We start from the raw sequence: 25,634 nt of genomic DNA, 5'->3' as shown, positions 1-25,634 counted from the left end.
TGGGGGTCGAACGACCCTTTCACAGGGGTCGCCTAAGACCATCGGAAAACACATATTTCCGATGGTCTTAGGAAACTGTATTGACTGAACTATGTCATGTATCCTCTTTTGTATTATTAAAGCTATTGTTATGTATTATTTTCATTAGCAAACCATCCCATGACAATGGATCGTGTAGAGAAGAACGAAAATAATTTTATGGTTGGGGGTCACCACAACATGAGGAACTGGATTAAAGGGTCGCGGCATTAGGAAGGTTGAGAACCACTGCCTAATCCATCTTTCATAGTCTGATAACTATGTAGATGGGGGTGGAGTGGTTTATGAATAAGCACTGCAGGAGATCTTTGTAAATACCCTTAAACACCAACAACAACAATAACAATAACAACAAGAAGGTACCTCTAAAGCCTAAGCTAGCTAGCCTGATCAATTGCTTGCATAACCCTAACGCTCTGTCTGGCTCAGCTTCCATAGGGGATGCATTTCTGCACTCCTTTTTTCCTCTTCTTTTCTTACATTTCCTCAGCATCAGCCAATGCTCGTGAATAGTCACACAACCACACAGACGCAGACACACACAGCTTACTTGCTGGGGGGGCTGCATATAGCTCTGGGGCTGCAGGACCTGCTGGGCTGGTGCCGTGTGTCCCGAAGCAGAGTAGCTGGAGGCCGTGATTGGCTGCCCTGGGGAAGCCATGATGAATCCCGTCTGCTGAGGGTGCTGGGACATGATTGGCGGCTGGAACATAGCGGAGGACGGATCCGGTGTTTCTGTGGAACCCTGGCGGCTGAGACTGATTTGCCCAAAGGGGTTGCTGAGCTCATCAGCCTGTGGCCACGGGACAGAGAAGGAAGAACTGAATAGCTGCGTCCCCGAGCTGCGTCCACCAGCAAGCTAACAACAACTGCCCAACCCCAATGAAAACAGCATCAAGGGATTATCAGCACAACACCCTGGGTTAGGAAGTGCACACAACAAACAACGAAAAATGGCCATTGGACGTAGAGCAGGCAAGAAAGAGCACGTGAAAAGGTAGCAGAAAGAGGAGACGGGAAGAGGGAGAGATCACCCAGCGATCTTTCATTCCACTTTAGTGCCTTAATACCCTCCAAAATATAGGCCGTAATTACATTCCAGATACAGGACTGTGTACAGACAAAAACTAGTTCCTTCTCAACAACTGAGAACTGCAACCAACGGTAATCTAATAGGGGACAAAAGTAGTATTAAGAACTATAGATCAGCTTTTCCACATTGATAAATTAGTACTATTAAAGTGCTCGTGGGGGCAAAGTAACACTATTTCTGCCTATTTAAAATGAAAATATTGTATTAATACCCCTGTGGCAACTGCCGGACGAAGGCGGGGGAAGGCATTAGGAGAGTAGGAGCTGGGCATCCTACTTGGAAATGATTAGGGAGGCCAATTTTGCAAAGCCACCACTGATTTCTGGGCATCTCCAAGACCTAGGATGCATTCCAAGAGCTCATTATTAGGGATAAGAATGGAATACCTCCAAGGCAATGGCTGACAGGCCAGGCAAAATGGATGGGATTTGCTCTGTAGCAGTTTCCCCTAATCTGGAGCCTTCCAGATCTGTTGGACTGCAACTCTCATCATTTCCAGCCAGCATGGCCATGGACCATGCTGCCTGGGAATGATGGGAGTTGCAGTCCAACAGATCTGGAAGGCTCCAGATTAGGGAAGTCTGCTCAGCAACCTGGGACAGTAACATCTCAGAGAATCATGACATGGCTGAAGTTACAGAAAGCCAGATTCCGGCTGGACATCAGGAAAAACTTCCTGACTGTTAGAGAAGTATGACAATGGAACCAATGACCTAGGGAGGTTGTGGGCTCTCCCACACTAGAGGCCTTCAAGAGGCAGCTGGACAACCATCTGTCAGGGATGCTTTAGGGTGGATTCCTGCATTGAGTGGGGGGTTGGACTCGATGGCCTTGTAAGCCCCTTCCAACTCTACTATTCTTTGATTCTATGACATATTTTTTTCTAATATTGGTGAGGGTGGAGAGGAGCCAGGGCTGGAATTAACCCACAATACCTGCAAATGAATATCCAATACTGATATATAACTTGTATATGATAGTGAGGGTTTCCCTTGTGTCTGCTGGCACAGGGGATGAGACCCATTTCACTAGGCTAGCATGACACAGAAACCTATCACCAATGATCACCACCGAATAAGCGTGTGGCAAAACAGCAACACACGCACTTGTCCCATGACGGTATACATGCAGGGGACACGCAATTCCCTACATGTTACTGGTATTTGAGAAGGAACTATGTATTGAGTGATGTAACCCGAAGGAAGTTCTGCCGCCGAGACTCTGCTATGCGACCAGCATCCAGAATAACTTCACTGCTGGATACAGCACGACCCTCCTGCTCTACATCTCTGACTTTAAAATTTCCCAGCGCTCACTTACACTGTGATAGATCTTTACTGTGTGCACTTGACAAGAGGAATAAGCAGCCACACTTTCAGCTGAAGAGCAATGTGAACGTTCTACTGTTTCAATTTTTATGTTCACCGCTCTGGAGTGTGTTTTAGATATGGAGCGGTGTCCACGTTTCGTAAATAAATAAATAAATAAATATCAACAGGTGGCAAGTTATGAGAAGCAAAACAACCATATTCTTCACACTGCAGCAGAACAATCACATGTTCTTTCCTGCCAGAGCTGGCCCAAGTTGTGTTGATGTCCAGAGGCAGTAAAATGGAAATGGCACCCACTACTTTGCCCCATCCTCCAGCTAATACCGGGCACAATCAAATCCTACTGAAAAAACCAGGAGTTGTGCAAGAACACAGAAGTGCTCCGGCACAGCTCTTGATTCATTTCAATGAGGTCTTCCTGCTGGATTGTGCCCGACGAAACATATCTGTCCATCTTCCAACTGCTGCCCTCAGTGATGCTAAAATCCGCCTGCTTCGTGGTAGGGCGGCCTCTGACTCTTGAGTTTTCATAGAACTGCGAAGGACAAAATCCTACGAATAAATGGACTTTCAAAGTTGAACAGGTCTATAAGGCACTGGGGGGAAAGAAATGGACAAAAAGCAAACTTGGTGCCCCAAGGCAGAATTCTCTATACATCAGATCCCCCACAGATCAAACCACAGATCAGTGTGCTGTGGCGAGAGAACAAGATGGATCCTAGGAAGATACCTGTAGAACACAAATCTCCCCTGACCAGAGAATTACACCACCTGGGAGAGCAGCCCTCTCTCCCTCTAACCCCTCCAACTTGCACCTCATAGAGTTTGTGCTACCCTAGAATTCCTTTCCCCCTACGTTATTGCTGAGTAATGTGGGGTGCAGCCTTCAAATTCACAGGGCTTGTACCTGCCAAACATCTGCTTGCATCTGCCCAACAGACTTAACCCAGCTCTGACAATGCTCTTACCCCTCACATCTTAATGAACGATTCTTTGGAATCATCAGAAAAAGTGCTGTGCAAATTGAGGAACTATACAGCTAGGGGGGGATGAGCCAAGATTACCCAGTCATCACACATTATAGCTATACTGCGACGTCCCCTGTCATTTTGTGAACCGCCCAGAGAGCTTCGGCTATTGGGCGGTATAAAAATGTAATAAATAAATAAATAAATAAATAAATTCATGTCCTGCCACAGAAATACATCTGATGAGAAACGGTGGCTGATAAAGCACGCAAATGAAGTGTCACATAAGACTTAAAATGTCACTCGCCTTGCGCTATCTGGATCATGCAGACAAGGTGAGTGAGTGCCACCTGGTGGCTGTTTGGGCCACATCTCACACTAAGGGCATAATCCTATCCATAATTAGACAAAAAAGGCCCCAACAACTCCTAGCATTTCCCAGCCAGCCTGGGTTGTTTAACCCCTAAACAACCCAGAGTGACTGGGTTTGGACATCACACTGACAACCTACAAACAAGGCGACTGGAGGTTATAAATTGAAAGTGGAAGTGAGGAATGTGCCAGAGGCAGTGCTCACTCACTCCTCCTTGTGCCTGGCCCACGATAGTGCGCTATGTGTGAACTGGGTCATTGTTGGAAGATCCACTCCACAAATAAATGGACTGGTACATGGTGTGTGAGGGGGAACCATGCTTGGAATGGGGGAGACTTGGCCCAGGCAGCCATCCTGCTGTTCTCCCCAAGGTACTATGGTGTGTGTGTGTACGCGCGTGTGTGTTTTAAAAAACGCTAATCCGTGGGGACAAGAGTGGAGTGCTCAGCTTGCAAAGATGAGACTCACAAGTGCTAAAACATTTCAAAGCAATGGTTGTGGGGAGTAAGGTGGGCACAACTGAGAAACAGACAGAAGGCTCCTGTATGCATTGCTGTGAAGTACGTTTTAGCTTCCATGCTAGGGCCCCCTGTTTGTATGACAAGCGCTGAAGTTAGGGTCACAACACGTGAAAACACGGTGGGGAGGGGAAGGCAGACCTGTGTCACGTGTCATCAGTGATGTCACAGACCCATAGCACCCCTATGACACTCTCATCCAACTCCATTCCAGACGATACTCAAAACTGCACCAGGGCTACTGAACTCATTTTATTTTCCTAGCTGCAATGATACGGCTCTTTCGGGGCTGGAAAAGTGCAATATGCGCTTCCTTGAGGAAGGGCATCTGGATCCCATGCAACAAATCAGCAACAGTTGTGCATGTGCTGCATTATAAATAGATGCTCTGAAGGCCTGTGAAAGTGGAGCCAGAGGTAGTAGCAGTGGTCAGCATTAACCTAAATCCAGAGCCTAAAGGAGCAGCAGCATTGTAATACAAATATTTATATTCTGCCTTTTATGTCTTTAAAAGGAACCCCGAGGCAACTAACAAAATAAACATGGGAATGCTGCACGTCCTTGGCTAAGAAAAGCACAAACACATGCCAAGCATTGAGAGAGAGAGAGAGAGAGAGAGAGAGAGAGAGAGAGAGAGAGAGAGAGAGAGAGAGAGAGAGATGATGGGTTTTTTAATACCATGTTGTACTGCTGGGGTGGAGAGACTGGCAGGAGGACTTGGGGGCAGGAACTTGGAGAGTACTGAACAGGCTGTGGAGAGGGCTGCAGAGCTGGGACCGGCTGAGAGTAGAGCAGGGGGGTGGAGGGAGGAAAGGACGGGAGATGGGGAAGACACAGGCATAAGGAAGGGGTGGAAAAAAGGGAAGGGAAAAGAAAAGGCAGAACAAGGTTAGTCATTGTACACAAAGATAGAAGAGGACTGAAAAGACACCACCAGCTATTGAGATTCACTTTTTTTTTTTGGTAATAGAGAACAGCAAAAAAAGAAGGAGTAGGTGCTCTGGAAATGTTTGGCCACAGGAGAAAGGCAGTGGGGATAGCAAGGTGCTGGATAAGCATCTCTGAGGAATTTGAGATGCAACATGCATGCATACGTTGCATCACAGTCAGATATGCAAAAATCCAGGTGCCCAGTATCTCTCAGGGCCTAAATAATTGAGCCTGGCAACGGACGCTTGGATTTCTGCAGAGGTCAGGAAGCAGGTTTCTTCTATATAATCTTGCTGGTTCCGAAGTTTTGCAAAAGATTTTTTTTAAAAAAATGCAGCCCTGATGATAGCAATGATGCAGAATGCCCATTGTCTTGTTCTAGGTGGGAAATTCTGGCAAATATACAACCTGTCAAGATGGAACACATACACTTAAACCAAGGCAAATGAAAGCCCGCTTATCCAAATTGTTCACTTCACTTTCCTTGGAAGTCAGAAAGCCAATCTGTGACTTCCCCTGACTTTTTTGGTGGGAACAAGGTTACCCCCATCTCTTCCTTGTTCTGTGGCCAATCGGGGGGCGGGGGGCATTTCAGGAGAAAGTGATCAGCAATTGGTCACCAGAAACCAGAAAGATGGTGGCGGGGGCAGCTCCAGTACCCGGATGACTGCCGGAAACTCCACGCTCCCTCCTTGGTGTCACCACCCCAGGTAAGTGAAACCACGGGGTTTGGGGGGAAGAGGTGCCAACCCGGCACCGTGAAGACAGCCCCTTGGTCTCCTCTCCTACTTAGAAATGTAACATTTTATATCATTTTATCTACTCTTTTTTAATATGACATGCTTTTATACTCTGTGTATAACTTTTGTCTAAGTAATTGGCTAAAACCTGTATTTGGTTGCCTTCAATAAACTGATAAAGTGAAAGTACTTAGAAATGTAAAGGCCTAGAAACACGAAAGGGAGAGGAGGGCTCCCTCCCCGCTTCAGACATCAATTCTGATTAGAGAAATACAGTTGAGATACGCCATAGTTTTCAAGGATACATGATTTCCTGAGATGGAGGAAGACAGAAATCTAACCAATAAGGAGAGGTAATCTGACACTTGGTAGGTATGATGTGCTCTTCAACATTATAAATTATAACAGAATATCAAAATTTATTAGTACTGCTTGATTATATTAAAGGGAGGGTATTTTCTGAGCTTTCCTTCTCAACGTATGTCTTTTCCTTTTTTAACAATGCTAAAAGTCTACCTACTGTTTCTACGCCCAGATAACAACATCTTTTTTGTTTGCTATTTTCATTATTTCCATGAACTGTTTCCCTCCCTATTTCTCCCAAATGACAAAAACCACAATATATATTATCAGCTGCATTCAGGGGCAGCAGGATGCAACACCGTCACGAATGTTAGGTATATTTGCAATTGTTGTTTTATTAAAATGAAGTTGTCTATATTTTCATAGCTATCACAAAGAGTATAATTTGTGTGTGTTAAGATGTACATGACATATTTCATGCTCCTAACAGCACAAATCTGTACATGACTACTCAGACGTAAATCCCATTGAGTTTAGTAGAGCTTACTCCCGAATAATGAGTGTATTTATTTATTTGTTGCATTTATATCCCATCTTTATTCCTCCAAGGAACTCAGGGTGGCTTACATAATCCTCCTCCTCTCCATTTTTATCCTCAAAATAACACCATGCCAGAATAGTAAATATAGTTGTGAAGAGAAAGTATTGCATATATTTCCCCAAAACTCAAGACTTACATTGGGGTGGGTGATGAGAGGCTGAATCCTGCCCCCTTCAAAATATCCAGAAATTTTACATTGCTTGTCCTAGTGACCCTGTTCAGGTGAGCCTAACCACTGGCGAGCCATTGGGGTGTAGTGGTTAGAATGTCGGACTGGAAGTTGGAAGAGACAGGTTCTAGACCTCACTCAGCCATGGAAGCTCACAGGCTCTCAGCCTGACCTATCTCACAGGGTTGTTGTTGTGAGGATAAAAGAGAGAGGAGGACTATGTATACTGCCTTGAGTTCCCTGGAGAAAAAAAGGTGGGATATAAATGTAATAACCAACCGTCTCTTGCTACCAACTGTCTCTGCAGAGGCCACCAGTGAGGAGGAAGCGGCGGCCAGGCACCTCTCCACCGTGCCTGGGTCCAGCTCCAGCTCAGAGCCCCCTCCCTCCTGCCACCAACTGTCTCTGCAGAGGCCACCAGTGAGGGAGGAAGCAGCAGCCAGGCACCTCTCCACCGTGCCTGGTTCCAGCTCCAGCTCAGAGCCCCCTCCCTCCTGCTGTCAACTGTAACTGCTGAACTTTCCAACTAAGATTGTAGTGCCTGAGTTTGCTTTCCTTTTCCCCCTCCTCCTCCTCCCTCCCAACCCCCTTTCCTTTTGTGTCATGTCTTTTAGATTGTAAGCCTGTGGGCAGGGACTGTCAAGAAATACTTTTGTAAGCCGCCGTGAGAGCCTTTTTTGGCTGAATGGCGGCATAAAAATCCTTAAATAAATAAATAAATAAAATAAAATAAATAAAACTAAATAAATAATAAATTCTCCTATTTTGAGTTACTATCTTCCCCCTAAAGGTATCCACCGCATGTCCAAATAGTTGATATATTAGCCTAAACTGCTAAAAGGTGCTCTGTGCCATCAAGTCCACCTGTACCTCCAGTGACAATGCTAGATCCAAGAGCACCCCCAACTTATGAATCTGATCCTTTAGTGGGAATGTAACCCCCTCTAGGGCAGGTTGAACATCACTTAGGCAAACCATCCACTAACAGTACCTCCACCTTGTCTGGGCTGACTGTCAGTTTATTGGCCATCCAGTCCATGACCATGCCAGGCACTGATTGAGAATACCCACTGCCACACCTGGTTTTGATGAAAATGACAGATAGAGCTGGATGTCATCTGCATATTGGTGACACCTTAGTCCATATCTCCAGATAACCCCACCCAGAGCTTTCATGTAGCTGATTAAGATCATGAGGGATAACACAGAGCCTTATGGAACCACACAGCACAGCTGCCAAGGCACAGAGCAATAATCCCTCAACACCGCCTTCTGGAATTGGCCACCAAAGTAGAAGTGGGACTACTGCAATGCAGCGCCTCCAACTCCCAACCCAGACAACCTATCCAGAAGGATACCCTAGTTGATGGTATTGAAAGCTGCCAAGAGGTCTAAGAGAATCATCAGGGGTGTATTTCCCCTGTCCCTCTCTCAGTAAAGGTCATCTCACAGGGTGACCAAGGTAATTTCTGTTCCAAAACCAGGCCTGAAGCCTAAGTGAAGTGGATCTAGATAATCGGTTTCATTCAAGAGTTGTCCAGCAGCCACTCAAAATCACCAAGGGTTGTACTCCCAATGGTTTAACAACAAACAAGTAAAATTGAAAGTTTAAAAGAAGGATCTGCCGTGGCTGGCCTTGAGCTAATCCCCCATCTCTTGAAGTCACTGCTCAATGACTCCAAGAGATAGGGGAACAGTGGAAGTACTGATTGGTTGCCTTTGGCCAGGTCTTTGTGTGGCTCTACTACTCATTTTGAGAGTTTTGCATTAGGATCCCTAACTCTGGACCCTTTCTACACCTATGGGTGCAGGGCCGGTGCCAGACTACTTAGCGGCCTAGGCTGTGAGTGGCTTCCAGCCGAGCGCACCGTTCTGAAGCCGCCACCCCACCCCCCAACCCCAGTGTCCTGGCTTCGAAGCCAGCACCCACTTGCTGGGGTTGGGGGGGCGGGGCGGCGGCGCACCGTTCTGAAGCTGCCACCCCGCACCCCAACCCCAGCGTCCTGGCTTCGAAGCCAGCACCCACTTGCTGGGATTGGGGGGGCAGGGCGGCGGCGCACCGTTCTGAAGCTGCCACCCCGCACCCCAACCCCAGCGTCCTGGCTTCGAAGCCAGGATGCTGGGGTTGGGGGGTGGGACGGCAGCTTCGGAACAGCGCTCCCGGAAGTGGCTTCCGGGTGCGCTGTTCTGAAGCCGCCGCCCTGCACCCCAACCCCAGCGTCCTAGCTTCGAAGCCAGGAGCGGGCGCTGGCTTCGAAGTGGCGGGGTGTACTGTTCTAGGAGAGCAGCTTCCGGGCACACCGTTCGGCGGCCTCCTTTGCTTGGCGCTCTAGACAGCCGCCTTAGCTGCCTCTATGGCAGCGCCAGCCCTATACAGGTGTAGAAGGAATGAGAGGGGGCGATCCCAGACTTACCTGCTTCCGGGATTGTTGCCCCAGTCCACATGGGCCATGCAGCGTCACAGGCATCAAGCCTGTCATGGCTGCCTTTTTTCCATTTTTTTATAAGAGAAAGAGCTGGAGTGCACTTGCACTCCAGCAAAAATTAAGGTCAAAAAAGAAGCCCCACCCCCGATCCCCACCCCACCCCTGATGGCCCTGGACTCCCCACATCCCGGCTCCTTTCCTCTGATGAGCCCCGCTACTCGTGGGGAAGAGGGAAGAAGCCGGAACAGGCGCCCACACCGCCTGCGGTCCTTGGGATTGTCCCAAGAAAGCAGGTAAAACCGGGATAACTGATGTCTCGAGTTATCCCGGGAAAATGAAGGGAGCATCCCTCCCTGCTCCCGGGATCCACCATTTGGACGTACAGGGATGATTTCTCAAAAAATGGATGGTGTAAAAAGGGCCTCAGATGTATTCGTGTGTATATGTGGAGAGAGAGAGGGAGAGAGAGAATGTATGGCTCATGGAGGTGCAATACATAATTGACTCCACTGTCCGTCCCCCAAACTAATTTGCTCTGATTAGCGATTAGTAAATAAACCAAGTAAAGCCCACAGGCCTGAAGTCTGCCCACTCCAGAGCTAACTTCAAACAATTGTGCTAGAGCTAACTTTCTAAGGTCTGTCAAACAACAAAAAGAACCGAGCCCTCGGTACAAATATTTCAGAGAGCTGCTGCTCTCTATGGCAACTGAAGGAAACTGAGCAGGAAGGAAGCTGGCCACAACTTCAGACAGAGCAGCTCGGCACAAATACACCACTCAGGAGAACAGCAAGAGCCTCCTGGGTCTGTCTCAGATGTTCTGTCTCGATTGCTATGCTGTGGCTGATGCAGACAATTCCCATATGCAGAACTGCACAGAGACCAGAACAAACTCTCGAGGCTGCCCAGATGCGGGTCATCTTAACATGCATCTCCATGCCTGTCGTGAAGTATGAACCTGCCTAGCTTTCTTGGGGCTCTTCTATCATCCGAGGGAGAGAGACCACAACCAGACTCTTTAGGGAAGGGAAGATTAGATTAGGCTGAAATATGACCGCTTAAACACAGGCAATAGATATGAACAATCCTTTTGCCGGCACACTGGGCCGTTTTGCTCCTCTCTTCGTAGCCCATTTCAATACAATGCAGAAGTCTTCAGTTAATCCTAGCTTCCCATTTGGTCTGAACCAGGGAAGCCATGATTACCAGATTTGGAACAAGCAAGGATCCTAAAACAACTTCAACCCAGAGTTTAAGATCCTGGCTTGTTTTGAAGATTGAAGCCAGTTCCCCCAATTCAAAAGAAATGAGAAACTATGGCCGTTTCTACACCTGCCTTTTCCCCCGGGATCGTCCTGGGATCATCCCTGTGCATCCAAATGACACAAAGGGGATCCCGGGAGCAGGCAGGGATGATTCCTCCATTTGCCCAGGATAATCCTTAGGTGTAGAAAGGGCCTATGATTAATCAAAGACTGCTTAGTTTAATTGCAGTTTGCTCAAAGGGAGGAGAGAAGGGGCTGCACACCTAGGCAAAAGACCTCTTCATCTCTCAACTTATTAAGCCAAGATTTATTTATGTGAACCAGGCCATTAAGTACATGTGATCCTTGCAAACCATACACTGCCTGAGCTGAACCATGCCAATACCCTGGACTCTCTGCACAGCAAAATCAGGCCAATGATGTCCGCTGAACATGAGGCAAGATGTCAAGGCAGGCCTCAACTATGGTACATGGTGCAACTTTTCACATCTCAGCAAAAACACATAAAATTGAGAGATATGGTTGTGTGTATTCTTCACGCTGTGTAAAAACACACACATCAAAATTTGGAAATTTATTCAAGCATCCTGAAAAATTTCCACTTTCCTTGGCGTGGGGAAGCACGTTTACAGCCCTATAGGATTGCAAAACTGTACTTAACGTATAGGCAATGCCTGGGAAAATCCAAGAAGCCAGAAAGAAGCGCCATATGGCCATAGCTAGACCTAAGGGTTATCCCTGGATCGTCCAGGGGTCAAACCTGTTCATCTAGGTGACACACAGGGGATCCAGTGCTCAGGCAGGGGCGAACCCTGGATGATCCCAGGATAAACCTCAGGTCTAGCTGTGGCCTATGACTTCCCATGATCAGGGTATATCATGGCCCCCTTGTATTTCCCTATGGCTAGCATGGGGTCATAACTCAGTGGCAAAGCAGCTGCTTTGTATGCAGAAGGTCCCCAATTCGATCCACAGTATCTCCAGGTAGCACTGGAAAAGCATCCTGCCTGAAACCCTGGAAAGCCATTGCTGCCAGTCAGTGTCGACAATATTGGGCTGGATGGACCCAGGGTCTGACTGGTACAACCAAATTTAGTAATTGATCTGTTACCAAAAAAAATCCACTTTTCCTGGTGCAGAACGCAGGCATTTTTCTTTCTTTTATTTGGAGATAAACGCAGAGTGTACACAATCCTGCCTCACAGTCACATTTTTGCAGCTGATGCTCCTGCTTCCCTGCCACATGCAAGGTCTGCCTGTTGAGTCAAGGTGACCTCCCAATTGTAATGGGTGGGTGGGTGGGTGGGTGGGCAGGCTTTGGTACCATGACCCAATTCTGTATTACAACCTGGGTAAGAGAGGAGGGGATAGTTGAAAAGGTTTTGTGTAAATAGCCCTAAAATCATTCTAGCTCTCTACAGGAACACCTCCACTCCAAACACTCGTCTGTTTCTACTTCATGGCTAAGGAACCTGGAGGAAGAGCTCTCCAGAACCCGGTGACATTGAACAGTGACTCACCTGTGATATGATGTGATTACTCATTGCCGGCTGTTGCTGGGGTGTGGGAAGAAGTGGTTGCTGCTGCTGCTGCTGCTGTTGCTGCTGAGCAGCACATGGCAAAAGGCCTCGTCCAGGCTGAGCAGAAGAGACTTGGCTACAGGCTTCCGGGGTACTTAGTGACAGACCTTCGAAAGGAAACAAAATGCAGCAGAGAGATGAGAAATAATGCTTTATTGCTGAACGGAGAGGTGCCGCAGAGGTCAGAAGGAACTCCATAGGCACTTCACATTCCGAACTGTAATCCCAGATATGTGAAGAAATAACTTCACACATGTTCAGCCCCCCCACCCCCACCCCCATTATTATTCATTCACATTTTCCAGGGTTGGGCTGGGCCTTTCAAAAATTCAATGCTGAGGTTTGGCTCAATGTAAACCTTGGTGCAGGACTTCCTATTTCACTTCGGTATATTGATACTTGTATTTTGTTGTGCTTCGGAGCTGCTTTAAGTATTATTTCGGTATGAAGAAGTGAAAATCATCCTCCTCCTCCTCCTCCTCCTGCATATTCTAATTTTGCATTAATTAAGATTTTTGCAGATGGAAGAGGAGGTTTTATATACTTAACATCCACCTTAGGAAGTTTCAATGTCTGCAAGACAACTCATCTTTTCAAAAAGGCATTTTACCCTTGATTGGTCTAAATATCTGTTGCAGAAGGCACCTTATCCATAGTCCCTTTGGACTAGCTCTCATTGGAATACCGACAAACACATCTGGCACACTCAGCCAGCACCATTCTCTGTTGAATTTTCACCACTGAAACTGAGAACATAAGAAGAACTCTGCTGGATCAGACCAAGGGACCATCTAGTCCAGCATTCTGTTCACACAGGGGCCGACCAACATCTCATAGGAAACTACAAGCAGGACATGAGAGCAACAGCAGCCTCCCACCCATGTTCCCCAGCTAGTGGTGCACATAGGCTTACTATCTCTGCTACTGGAGTTAGCACATAACCATCATGTCTAGCAGCCTTTTTCTCCAGGAATTTCTCCAACCCCTTTTGAACAGTCCAAATCGGTGGCCATCACCACAACTTGTGGTAACGAAGTCCATTCTTTGGCTATGTGCTGTGTGAAAAGATCCTTCCTTTTATCTGTCCAGAATCTCTTAACCAATCAGCTTTATGGGATGTCCCCAGGTTCTAGTATTATGAGAAAGGGAGAAAATGTATACATACTCCACCTCACGCATAATTTTGTACACTTCTATCCTCAAAGGCTTCCCAGTATATCAAAATGCATTAACCTATAAAGGCTTCCTACCAGTGTCCAAATAGAGATTCATGTCCAGTCTCACATTGCACTATAGTTTTTTTTAAAATCAAATATAGTTTTACATACATGAATATTAAATATTTTTGGTTACCATTATATCCTACGGTGTGCATACTTTGACATCTTTCACTGATTTGATGCAACACTTTCTCTTAAATGGCTGACTTAGCAAGTTAAGTTCAGAAATACAGCCTCTCCATCTTGAGATGAAACGATGTTTTGCAATTGAGTTCCTTGGTTTCCTATACCTTTATTAAAAATGAGGGGTGGGGTGAGAGTTGGTGTGAACTGATCTTTCCCCCACAGTGTCAGACCTCACTTGTTCAACAGTAAACCGGAGATGTAACATCTTCAGTTAAAAAAAAAACTTCTAATACCTACACCTGAAGAATTCCGTGTAACCCCAAATCTTTAAATCTTTCATCCAACATTTGAGCATCAGTTATGAGTGTAAGAACTGTTTCACTTGATCAGATTAGAACCACTAGTCTAGCATTCTGTCTCCATATCATTACTCTCTGGCCTTCCTTCTTCTCACATCAGTCCGTTGGTTTCTGTTCACCACTCTGCCGCAAAGATCATCTTCTTGGCTTGCCGCTCTGACCATGTTACTCCGCTTCTGAAATCTCTTCATTGGCTTCCAATTCACTTCAGAATCCAATATAAACTTCTCCTGTTGACCTTCAAAGCTTTTCACGGTCTAGCTCCTTCCTATCTCTCCTCTCTCATCTCACACTATTGCCCCGCTCGTGCTCTTCGCTCCTCTGATGCCATGTTTTTCGCCTGCCCAAGGGCCTCTACTTCCCTTGCTCGGCTCCGTCCATTTTCTTCTGCTGCCCCTTACGCCTGGAACGCTCTTCCAGAACATTTGAGAACTACAAGTTCAACCGCAGCTTTTAAAGCTCAACTAAAAACTTTTCTTTTTCCTAAAGCTTTTAAAACTTGATGTTGTGCAGACTTTATACTGTTAGTTTTACCCTACCCTGTGCCTGCTTACCCTACCCTGTGCCTGTTTGCATTCTCTTCCCCTCCTTATTGTTTTACTATGATTTTATTAGATTGTAAGCCTATGCGGCAGAGTCTTGCTATTTACTGTTTTACTCTGTACAGCACCATGTACATTGATGGTGCTATATAAGTAAATAATAATAATAATAATAATAATAATAATAATAATAATAATAATAACTACTCTATTTGCCCCCATAACAATCCTGTGAGATAACAGACATTCCAATCTTATAGCAATAGCATGGAACAAAAACTTTGATTTCAGTGTGTTGGGAGGTGGGTTTTTTTTTAATGTTTATTCTTTGGTGAGCTCTACTATGTGCGCCAACAAAACCTTGTTATCGGCAAACCAGGTACGTTCAATTTGGGAAGCTGGATAGCATCACCTAAGCATTTTGATCCTGTCAAGTCTATCCCATACTTGACAACAGTCCCTTCTTGGGAGAAACAGTGACTTGCCCATACTCCACACAGTGGCCTGGTTCAGACAACACACTAAACCATGCTGCTTAACCACAAAATGGTTAATGGAATGCATTTTGTGGTTAAGCAGCATGGTTTAGCATATTGTCTGAACCAGGCCAGTGAGGCCTTAGCAGAAAAGGGGTTTGAACCCAAACTACCATATCCAAATCAAACACTGGCCATAGAAGGAAGGGGGAAATCGCCCCAATTAGTTAATCCCTTCCTTAGTACTTCTGTTCTATGACAATGCTAATACTCATGATTTTGTGCCTTTGTCTCCAGATTTGCAAAGCTCAACATGCCAGACAAATGGACCCTGAATGCCAACACAGCCCTAAAAGGCAGCCTTTCAAAAGATCTCTCTCTCTCTCTCTTGTGGTGTGACCATCATCACAGCTGCATCTGAGCAATTTCAGGCATTAGCTGGCTTTTACTCCCACAGACCCTCTGCAAGGTATAGAATTACTGCTATCACCATTTCCCACATGGGTGCGAAGAGTTCAGGTAAAATGTAGAGGCGTAGTCATGTAAATAAGTAACTGGACTAAGATCTCTGTTTTGTTCCCAGAAAGCCATGATACAACTAAAGGCTAGTTCACAGATGACAATGAGAAGTTTTAATTGGTTTTTTTTTTCTGTATATGGGTACATTTTGCAGGGAGTCTCTATGGGTCTGTTCAGACACCACACTAAGTCATGGATAGGCTGCTAACCTTTTTGAAGCAAATGGTTAGTGAGCGTATTTAAACCATGATTATGTAGCCACCATGGTTGGGAATGGTTCACATGACATGCTAAGTCAAGGGTTACACGACAGGCTAAGCCATAACATTTAGCTCAAAATGCCTAACCACTGTGGTTTAGTGGGAAGCAAGCCCTAATTAGCAAAAAATGCCAATGGGAGGTAATGCACCAGCCTGTGGTCAAAGGTGAGTTCAGATCTACCATGGGTGGAGGTGTAACACAGAAGAACATCCCAGTCAGCCATGAAGCCTACTGGGTGAACAGTCACCCTATCCTCAGCCTAACTTATCTCTTTATTCTGGCAGAATAAAGAGCAGGGAGTGGGGGACACAGGGACACCACCCTGAGCTCCTTAGAGATAGGGCAGAATAATAATAAAAAATAGAACAGATTTAGTATGCTCCAGAGATGGAACACAAAACCTTAGGATTGATGCTAGCCGTACCTGGTGCATCCATGGAAAGAACCTTCCCAATTCATTAACCAGTCTGTCCAGAGGGGAGGGAAAGATTTGAAGCGGAGCTAAAAAGTGTTCAGGTATGCACACATTTCATAAATATTTTTGTATGTATTAAAAGAAAAGTGAACATGATAAATAATTAAGGTTTGGGAGCAGAATTTCACACACATACAATCTGAAAACATAAATAGATGAATATTCATGCCCAACTGTAGAGGATTTCTTTTCTATCCCTAATTTTGAACTCGTTCAACCTCCTAAACAAGGGAATAGGTCCCATCATACAAACTTTATTCTATAACACCATGGCCTGTATGTATTGCACTACTACCCAGACTAAACCCTGGCAATTCGATATGTTTGAATATATAACTGAGCTTAATAATACCTTACACTTGAATAGGGCTTTTTGTTAGGGCAGAGATATTGACTACTCGTAAATGACAACTAATGGGTGTTTAACCTATGGGGGTGGCACGTGAGTGCACTTCCTGACACCTGCTCACTGCTTCTGCTTTGCATCCGGTTTAGAAAACCCAAAATTCTGGGCTGCTGAGGAGGAAACAACCCAGGGTTTTACCCAACAACAAACTCTGGGTTCACACAGCACACCAACCAACCCAGGAATGCAGCATTCCTGGGTTGTTTTCTAAACCAGATGCAAAGCGGCAAGCAGGTGGGAAGCAGCTTGCTTGCTCACTTCCATGTGGCCCCAACCAGCATGGGTTAATTACTCAATGGTTAGTTGGGGCTCCATGGCAACGACCAACCATGGATTAATTAATTACCCATGGTTGGTCATTATGTGCGAATCGGGTCATTGTGTGCTTGAGATGTCCCAGCTCATGGTTCATGCTCTTGGCCACCGCACTACACCATTTCGTGGCGTTCTTAAGAACCTCTATTACATAATATAATATCTAACATATCTACTACATTCAATACACCACCATTTTAGAAAACTGGAATACTTTCGCGCATGCGCACACACACCATCACCACCTTCACACAGAGGGGAATGGGGAGCAGGACTGGCACCCATATTAGACTTAGTTAAGATATTTATGGGATGGAGGGGGGGCATTGAACAGTAACCATTGGAGAAGAAAAGAAAGAAGGCTAGCTAATGGAAAGGCATTCCACCTACCAAGGAGACAGCCATTCCAACTTCATTTAAATGTGTCACTTGCACCAAACTGGAAAAATGTATATTATTTTTGTAGAAATGAAATAAAGATTCCTGGAGAATGTGTCCCACCAGATGATGGTGATGATGACGTCTTGCTATTTACTGTTTTACTCTGTACAGCACCATGTACATTGATGGTGCTATATAAATAAATAATAATAATAATAATAATACATTTATATCCCACTTTCTTTCCTCCAAGGAACCCAAGGTGTCATCCATAATACTCCTCCTCTCCGTTTCTATCCTCACAACAACAACAACCCTGTGAGGTAGGTTGGGCTGAGAGGCTGTGACCGGCCCAAAGTCAACAAGTGGGTTTCCATGGCCGAGTGGGGGCTAGAACCCGGATCTCCCGACTCCCAGCCCGACACTCTAACCACTACACCCCACTGGCTACAAGTAGAGGCCCTTCTTACCACCCTTGTGGCTCTGCAGCCACCACATTTGACTACTGGAATCCTTAGCAGGCCTCGTCATTGTCTCCCTTGAAGGCAGAAGGTTTTTGAGAAACATGACATCCTTCCTCCATGCCTCTCCAGTTTGAAACTTATACACAGGGCTACAAAACCTATGCGCATGGTGAGAAAAGATGTGTCAAATAGCTAGATGCCAGAGATAAAACTCTACACAAAAGTATTATTTGGGGGGACAGCAGTGAAGGAAGGAAATGTCAATGTTCTTGGGGGCAAACCCGAGCAACCAGTGAGAGGCCAGGAATTTTTTCCAGTTCTACCCATACTGTAAGTAGCAAAGTTTGGGTATGGTGGGGGCGGCAGAAAACATGCTCATAAACAAGCACAGTAAAGGAAAGAGCCCGGAGAGATAAACAAAGGCGTTTTGGTGCCTGCCCTTGAAGTTCAGCCGGAGGATGATTGTAAACAGGGTGAGTACATGGATGGTTGCGTATGAGTCATCCCCGCTGCTGTAAGAAGAAACAGTGAGAGAGGAGACATGATGTTGCTGCTTGCCACCCCCTTTATTGACACATCCAGGTTTTTCAGCTCAAGAAGAAGAAATAGTACATCTGTAAAAACATCACCCACCCATCCGCATGGAAAGAAGGGAGGGCAATGCTGCGGAGTGATGGAAGAAGCTCTGGGGATGGCAATTCCTTCCATTCTGACATGACTGGGCAATGTCTTTTGCCATCAGATGCATAAGCAGATCTGCAGGCTTTCCATCTCTCCACAAAAGCACCATATGAACACAAAACCTGATAGTCGGTGATAAATTCAGCACTATGCGCATCCCCGATGCTTTAGAAGTTTCTCTACAGCAGCTTTTCGCAGCCTGGTACCTTTCAATGTGTTTTTTGAACTACAAGCCTCATAATTCCTAACCCCTCGCCAAGCTGGCTGGGGCTGATGGGAGTTATCCTTCAATTTCTTTTTGCTTTAGACCAGGTCTGGGCAGAAAGTAGATCTGCAGATGTATTGGACTTCAGCTCCCAGCATTCCTGACCATCGGCCATGCTAGCAGAAGCTTCTGGGAGTTGAAATCCCAAACATCAGGAGATCTACCTTCTGCCCACTCCTGCTGTAGACCATACGGCTGGCTAAAAGGCATGAGCAATTCCTGATAACATCTCAGAAGGCAGAGAGGGATGGAGCAACATTGACAGCAGTTAGGGCAGCAGCAGCTGCAGTGACCCGGTTATAAGGATAAGCTACTGCAGCAGGAAGACTAAAGTCCCACCATGTCCTTCCCTCTTTCTATCCCCTTAGCAAAACACACACACCAAAATATTTGACAACTCAGGTCTCGGAAGAGCGAATTTACTTAATTTAATCTAAACACAGATTGCTCTTAGCGCAGAATTCTTTGCCAGGGAAGGCGGGGTGGAGGTGGTGGTGGTGAATTAGAAGTAGGATATATTCAAGTAACTCTGAGAGGAGATGGGGGAGATAAATGAACTGCTCCTATCAAAACACTACTTGGATAACGTTAGCGGTGTTGTATAGGCGATGGCTTCACATATTTATTTATTTATTGCATTCCTATACCACCCAATAGCTGAAGCTCTCTGGGCGGTTTACAAAATTTAAATATGTAAAGAATTTACGTATTATTATTATTATTATTATTATTATTTATTTATATAGCACCATCAATGTACATGGTGCTGTACAGATTACACTTTGCTTACACTGTACAGATTACACATTACATTTTGACTTGCCAACAAACTTCCCTTTTCCCTCCTGGGACACACACAGACTTCCCTTTGGGGCATAAATTAGTCTTAGGACATAGCTAGACCCAAAGTCCATCCCAGGACCGTCCCGGGGTCAAACCTGTTCATCTAAGTGCCACACGGGGCATCCAGCGCTCAGGCAGGGATGAACCCGGGACGATCCTGGGACAAACAAACCCTAGGTCAAGCCATGGCCCTACTCTTCTTGTGGCATTGAAGGAAGGTTCCTATTCTTCTAGAAATTGGTCAGAAATCAGTGCTGTCAAACTGAGGGGGGTGCTACAAAAGGTACTCCCCCTCGGTGAGACAAAGGGGCCGTATCTACAACAAAGTTGAACTGATGGGACATTCAGCTCTGCGCGTGAATGGTAGCTCTTTAGTATTATTCTTCGCCACATCCATCAAGCCGTAAAGCAGCTAATATGTATCACAAGTGACACAAAAACGCAGACATCTCGACTGCCAACTTTCACCATTTTATGGTAGTTTTCCAAGGGAGAGATCCTCGTTATTAGCCACCAGGAACATAGAGAAACACCGCTGGTCCATCTGGCTCAGCACAGTCTACACTGAGCGACAGTGGTTTCGAGACAGGACTCTTCCCCAATCTAACTAGAAATACCAGGATCTGAACCTGGGACCTCCTGCATGGAAAGCACGTGCTCTACCACTGAACTACGGCGCTTCCAGTGAGCTCCCCTCTTCTTCCCGTATGGCCTGATTCTGATCCTTCAACACACCACAGGCAGGCTGCTTCCAGTAAAATAGTAACAAATCTGTTCATTCCCAGTAGGCGTACCCTACCTCTCCGTGCGTAGTTTCCCCCGTCCTGAGACTGAAGAAATACTTGTTTCACAAATCACATTTTCCCACCCTGTTTCTGTTCAGGAAACAAACAGCTCTCCCCCCACCCCCTTAATATAACTTTCCAAGATCCACTGCCATTCTAGTCTGCACGTAGGGGAGCTTGGCGGCCTCTAGATGGGAGCAATCTATAGTTATTATTGAATGGTGAACTAAAAGAACTTGAAAACCTCAGAATGAGGTTGCAGATTGAATTCCTGATCTATCCAGGAGAATCATGCAGGCCCGCTGTTGTGATTACAGCCCTGGCCATCACTCTTACTTAATGCACGCTGCCGCCGAGGGCAAAGAAACCAAGGCTCTCACGAGTTGCTTGGTAAGTATAAGATCTGATGGGCTCACTCAGCTGTTGCAGGTTCAGCCACAATCCACCAGCACTGAGCAGACGTGTAGCACGGCCTGATGTCATGGGTTTGCAGACGATACACTAGCCTGTTACTGCCTTCCTGCACCTGAGCTGCTGCCGGTGTGACAGACAGACACACAAGCAGCCATGCAAAAAGCAGTGAGGTGGGGAGACTAGAGCTACATTGGGAGCTGTTTTCAAATTTGACCATGTGGAGTAGCATCCGTGCGTGCTGCATGTACATGTCTTGCAAATCCACGATTAACCACAGGCGCTCTATTTCACTGCATTTACATGCAAATCCATGATTATCGACAGCTTCCCACAGCAGGCGCGCACAGCAGTACACTTGCCATAATGGCATGTGATGATCTAACATGACATGTAGGTTTTTTCCCCCCGTACGCAGATAGATGTGTTTCCTGTATGAAATTTGTCACTGGGTTGGCAAGCCAGCAAGCCTTGGATGGAGAACCAGGCCTCCCAAATATCATAGCATTAAAGCCCCCAAGAAGGCAGCACAAGGCTGCTTGGCGGTGAGTGCCTACTATATCATCATCATCATCTATATACCGCCCCATAGCTGAAGCTCTCTGGGTGGTTTAAAAAGGTTAAAATCTGTCCTATTCCAGACGTGATCTAGATCTCCTGGACAAGGTCCAGGCCATGGGCGCACACGCATTCCACCGTCCACTGGTGCCAAAGGACTTGTCCTCTCACTGAACTTTATGAACTAATTTTGTACCCATTATAGAAACGGCACTGGTAAAGAAGAGTGGATCATGCAGCTTGTGAAAAAGTATGAGAAAGCTGCAAAACATCCAAAATGGATCCAAAAAGAGAGAAGTCGTCTCAAGACGCCGGGGGGAAAAAAAACCAGTGTTGGGCTCCCGAAGAATAAGCTATTCTTCTAGTAATCTTGAGACTAGTTCTCTCTTTTTGGATTCATGCTGCTTGTAGGCGATTCAAGAAAACGGCGTCGACGGGGGAAGCAACAGCAGGAGTCAACTGCTGGGGAGAGGAAATCACCACTCTGGGTGTCAGCTTGGCAGCAGAGAATGCAGTATCGAAATTAATTAAATTAAATTAAATTAAATTAAGGACACATAGAACACCCTGAGAGCTGTAGGTCCTTTTTCTGTCTAAAAATGCACAGGAACGTGCCTTAAATTAAATTAAAAAAAAACAGTACATTGGGGAACTATGGGGCAATTGCTATCAGGATCATGCTGTAGGGGATGTTTAGAGGTTGGAAGAAAAAAGCAAAGCTCCCTGGCCTTGTATCTTATAGCTCTTGACCTTATCAAAGTTGTTATATTCTCAATTTTAGGAACTTTTGAATACAGGAGCCATCAGGGTGCAACTGCAATTTAACTGTAATTTAAAAAAAAAAAAAAACAAGGTGTTTTTGGCTATCTTCATCAAAGTTAATTCAGCAGGTAGCTAGATGCAAAACTGAATTTCCTCCGAAGGTTCCATAGAGGAGCTAACTCCCCAGGCGTGTGCAAAGTCATGTTCGGAGACATGGTTTCCTCGGAAGAAGAGGCAATTCTATGCCTAGCTGCTGAATAAATCCCCCCTGATGAAGACAGCCAGAATTTCCAGCTTAGCAGGAATGTTGGAGCATACTTGCAACGTATGCGCCATGTCGGAATAGATTAGAGGAAGAAGGGCTATGCAACCTTTTTGCATCCTCTAAACAAAACCATTCTTGGTCAACCCCGGGGGTGATGGGTAGAAAAGAGGGATCATGGAGCGACCGTACGCAGCTTCTGAATGAAGTCTCATCAAGCTTGGTGCACTTCTAATCTGGTTAATATCAATGGGTATTTTACCACTGAAGCCAATGTGGCAGATGACTGCAACCATTTGGTAGGGTTGGTGCGCATTCAGGATCTGGATCTTTTGTGGGACCTCTAGATCGTTTCTGGATTGGGACAGGATTTGCAGGACACCACTGCCACCAGGTTTCTGGTGGTGCCACCCCCAACTCTTCACTGCTACCATATTTGTTAGCCCATCCAAGGCTTTCTAGGTAATTCACTGAGCTGTATCCCCTTCTCAGGGTGGCTTCTGGTCTTCTCTTCTTCAGGGCTTCTTATTTATATGGGGCTAAAGAGTCCAGGTTTAGCAAGGCGTGAGTTGAGGCCCACAGGGCACCTCTCCACCGACAAAGGAAACAACGTCCAATTCTTTATTGGGACAGGACTAGTTTTAATCCTGGATTGCCCCAAGACAGACTCACCAGTGCCCTTGGATTTCCTCAGTTTACTTGAACAAGGGCAGTAAAAAGAGAAGCGGTACCTGGCCTGACAGTCCTGCTGGCCCCGCTTCCTTTGCCAATGCCGCCAATGCTGTCTCCTCGTGTCAAGATGGAAATGCCACTGAAGCTGCTAGCTTTGGTGACAGGAGGCCGCAGGTTGCGGGTCGAGCCATCCGAGTCTGTGCTGCTCCACGGCCGGGGCTCCAGCGATTTCATCTCGCTCTCTGTGCTGCTCTGGCGGCTGCCTGAAGCCCGGCTGAGTCCATCCCGGTTACCCCTGCATCAGAGAGCACAGTAGTTAACGCCGCCAGGGGCTCGAAAGGCACTGCCTGTTTGGACATTCAAGGTGGCAATGTATTGTTTGGTGTTAGAAGAACAGACACACGAGCACAAGTAGCTACACTGAGACGGGCCGACTCAAGGGAAGGAGGGAGTGCTGCTGGACCTCAAATGCACCAGCGTGGAGGCAGATGAGTCTTACAGGCTGCTCCTGGAACGTGTGGAATGCCTTACACATAGGCCTTAGCTAGACCTAAGGCTTATCCCGGGATCGTCACGGGGTCATCCCTGTTCATGTCAATGACACACAGGGGATCCCGGGAGCAGGCAGGGATGACCCCGGGACGATCCCGGGATAAACCTTAGGTCTAGCTAAGGCCATAGAATAACCTGCATCACAGAAATCTAAAGGTAAGCTGACCTACATAAGTGCAGATCAAGGTCACCCTGGCAGTGGTGGTGGTGGTGAAATTCCGACAATGCAAACATGTCCTAACATCAGGGCCTTTTATCCCTTTCTGATCAGACAGCAGATGAGCTGCCTCCGTCAAATAACAGGCCCAGGACAGATTAACCATTCAGTAAGCAAGCCACAGCAGAAGGCCCTAGCAAACCTTCCCCTTCTGTGGCCTAAAATTATTTGGCAGCTTCCCAGTGTAACGTGCCTATCCTGTTTCCTGCCCACATCACCGTCAAAATACCTTGTAGCTTAAAGAATGGAGTCTATCCCATCTTCATGAGACGAGGAGAAAATAGGGTTACCCAAATCCCACAAAATATGATAGCCTGATTTATAAGCCACCCACCCCGCAAGGAGGTAGCATTTCATACAAGCAGTGCCTCTATAGGACCCAACTGGGCTAAATCCAGCAGTAAAAGAATGTCAAACACTGGCAGTCTATTTATTTATTTATTTATTTATTTATTTATTTATTTATTTATTTATTAGATTTTTATACCGCCCAATAGCCGAAGCTCTCTGGGCGGTTCACAAAAAGGTTGCATGAAACTTTTGTTTCTGAATTTCAGTAGGGAAGGGTTGGGCTATACAAAAAGAAATGAGGCTGTATTGGTGCAGAGATGCATGTAAACAGAGCGGAAAGGACCCTTTATGATCAGAGATGTTTAAACCTCCAAGAATATGGTTCAGAAGAAGAGCTCCATAAAAAGCAAAACCAGTGATGGTGGGACTGAAAGGCCGCTACACTTAGCATGATTTCTACAACGAGGTGAATGTTAAGACATGTGGGGTAGGTGATTTTCTTGTCACCAAATTAACGTTACAGGCAACTGGTGCTACCATAACTTTGATGCTGCTAACAACATCCTGAGATGCTCTTGGAAAACACAAAACTTGAAAAATGGAATAAATGTGAGGAATATTCTTCGACATCGTAAGGCCTTTCAAAAACTAAGGCTGATACACGCGATTCTACTAACAAGATACCATTAGTGGTGTCGCAGTGAGTATGCTGAAGGCACCAAGTGCAGGACAAGGAAAGAAGAAGCCTTCAGGCTTCCCCTTGCCCCCCCCCAAAAGTATGTTTATTAAGTCCAATGTGTTTCAAACATAACCCTTTATTTTAGGCACAATCAACTTCAGTCTTTGGTCCCCAACCTTGTTGGCAAAAATAACAGATAGAATTCTTTTGGAAAGGGAGGCAAGGTGGATAATTGGGCTAAACACAGTCACTCCCTTTGGCCTCAGCGAATCTCTTGATTTGTCGGCACTGCTTTATTTATTTATTACATTTATATCCTGCCCTTTCTTCCTCCAAGGAACCCAAGGCCGTGTACATAATCCTCCTCCTCTCAATTTTATCCTCACAACAACAACCCTGTGAGGTAGGTTGGGCTGAGAGCCTGTGACTGGGTTTCCATGGCCGAGTGGGGACTAGAACCCGGATTGACCATCTCCCAGCCCAACGCCTTAGCCACTATACCACACTGGCTTTGACAAACAGCTGTTCCCAATTGCTCATTGAGAGTTTATATACCTGACATTCTTCTGTAACTCACCATACATATGAGATAATTTTGCTCTGGAGAAAATTGAAACTCTTACTTGAGTAAGTATATCTACTTTTGTAATATAAAATGCACTTCTTGGTTTTATTATGTTTTAATGATTTCATTATGAATTGTACTATATCTTGATGTCTTGTTGCAATGTATTCTAAAGTCTTTTGAAGTATATTGTATGAGAATATATGATTTC

The 25,634-nt window shown here is 45.8% G+C and overlaps 1 protein-coding gene across 5 annotated transcripts in view; it reads right to left on the bottom strand.

Annotated features, from left to right (window-relative positions):
- R3HDM2 (R3H domain containing 2) overlaps positions 1-25,634 on the bottom strand; it is a 162,713-nt gene that overhangs the window by 21,000 nt on the left and 116,079 nt on the right. For 3 of the 5 annotated variants that reach the window (XM_063119230.1, XM_063119231.1, XM_063119233.1), the window contains 4 exons: positions 23,179-23,414; positions 12,277-12,443; positions 5,001-5,102; positions 590-832 (listed from right to left, as the gene is read on the bottom strand). In XM_063119230.1, the coding sequence (XP_062975300.1) occupies positions 590-832; positions 5,001-5,102; positions 12,277-12,443; positions 23,179-23,414 (748 nt within the window). The remainder of the gene's footprint in view (positions 1-589; positions 833-5,000; positions 5,103-12,276; positions 12,444-23,178; positions 23,415-25,634) is intronic. The other 2 variants (XM_063119232.1, XM_063119234.1) reach the window with 1 other exon arrangement.

The sequence above is a fragment of the Elgaria multicarinata genome, chromosome 3, assembly GCF_023053635.1.
Source record: "Elgaria multicarinata webbii isolate HBS135686 ecotype San Diego chromosome 3, rElgMul1.1.pri, whole genome shotgun sequence".
In the NCBI taxonomy this organism is placed as follows: domain Eukaryota; kingdom Metazoa; phylum Chordata; class Lepidosauria; order Squamata; family Anguidae; genus Elgaria; species Elgaria multicarinata.
The sequence above is the reverse complement of the archived record's forward strand: the minus strand, read 5'-3'. Positions and strand labels throughout refer to the sequence as shown.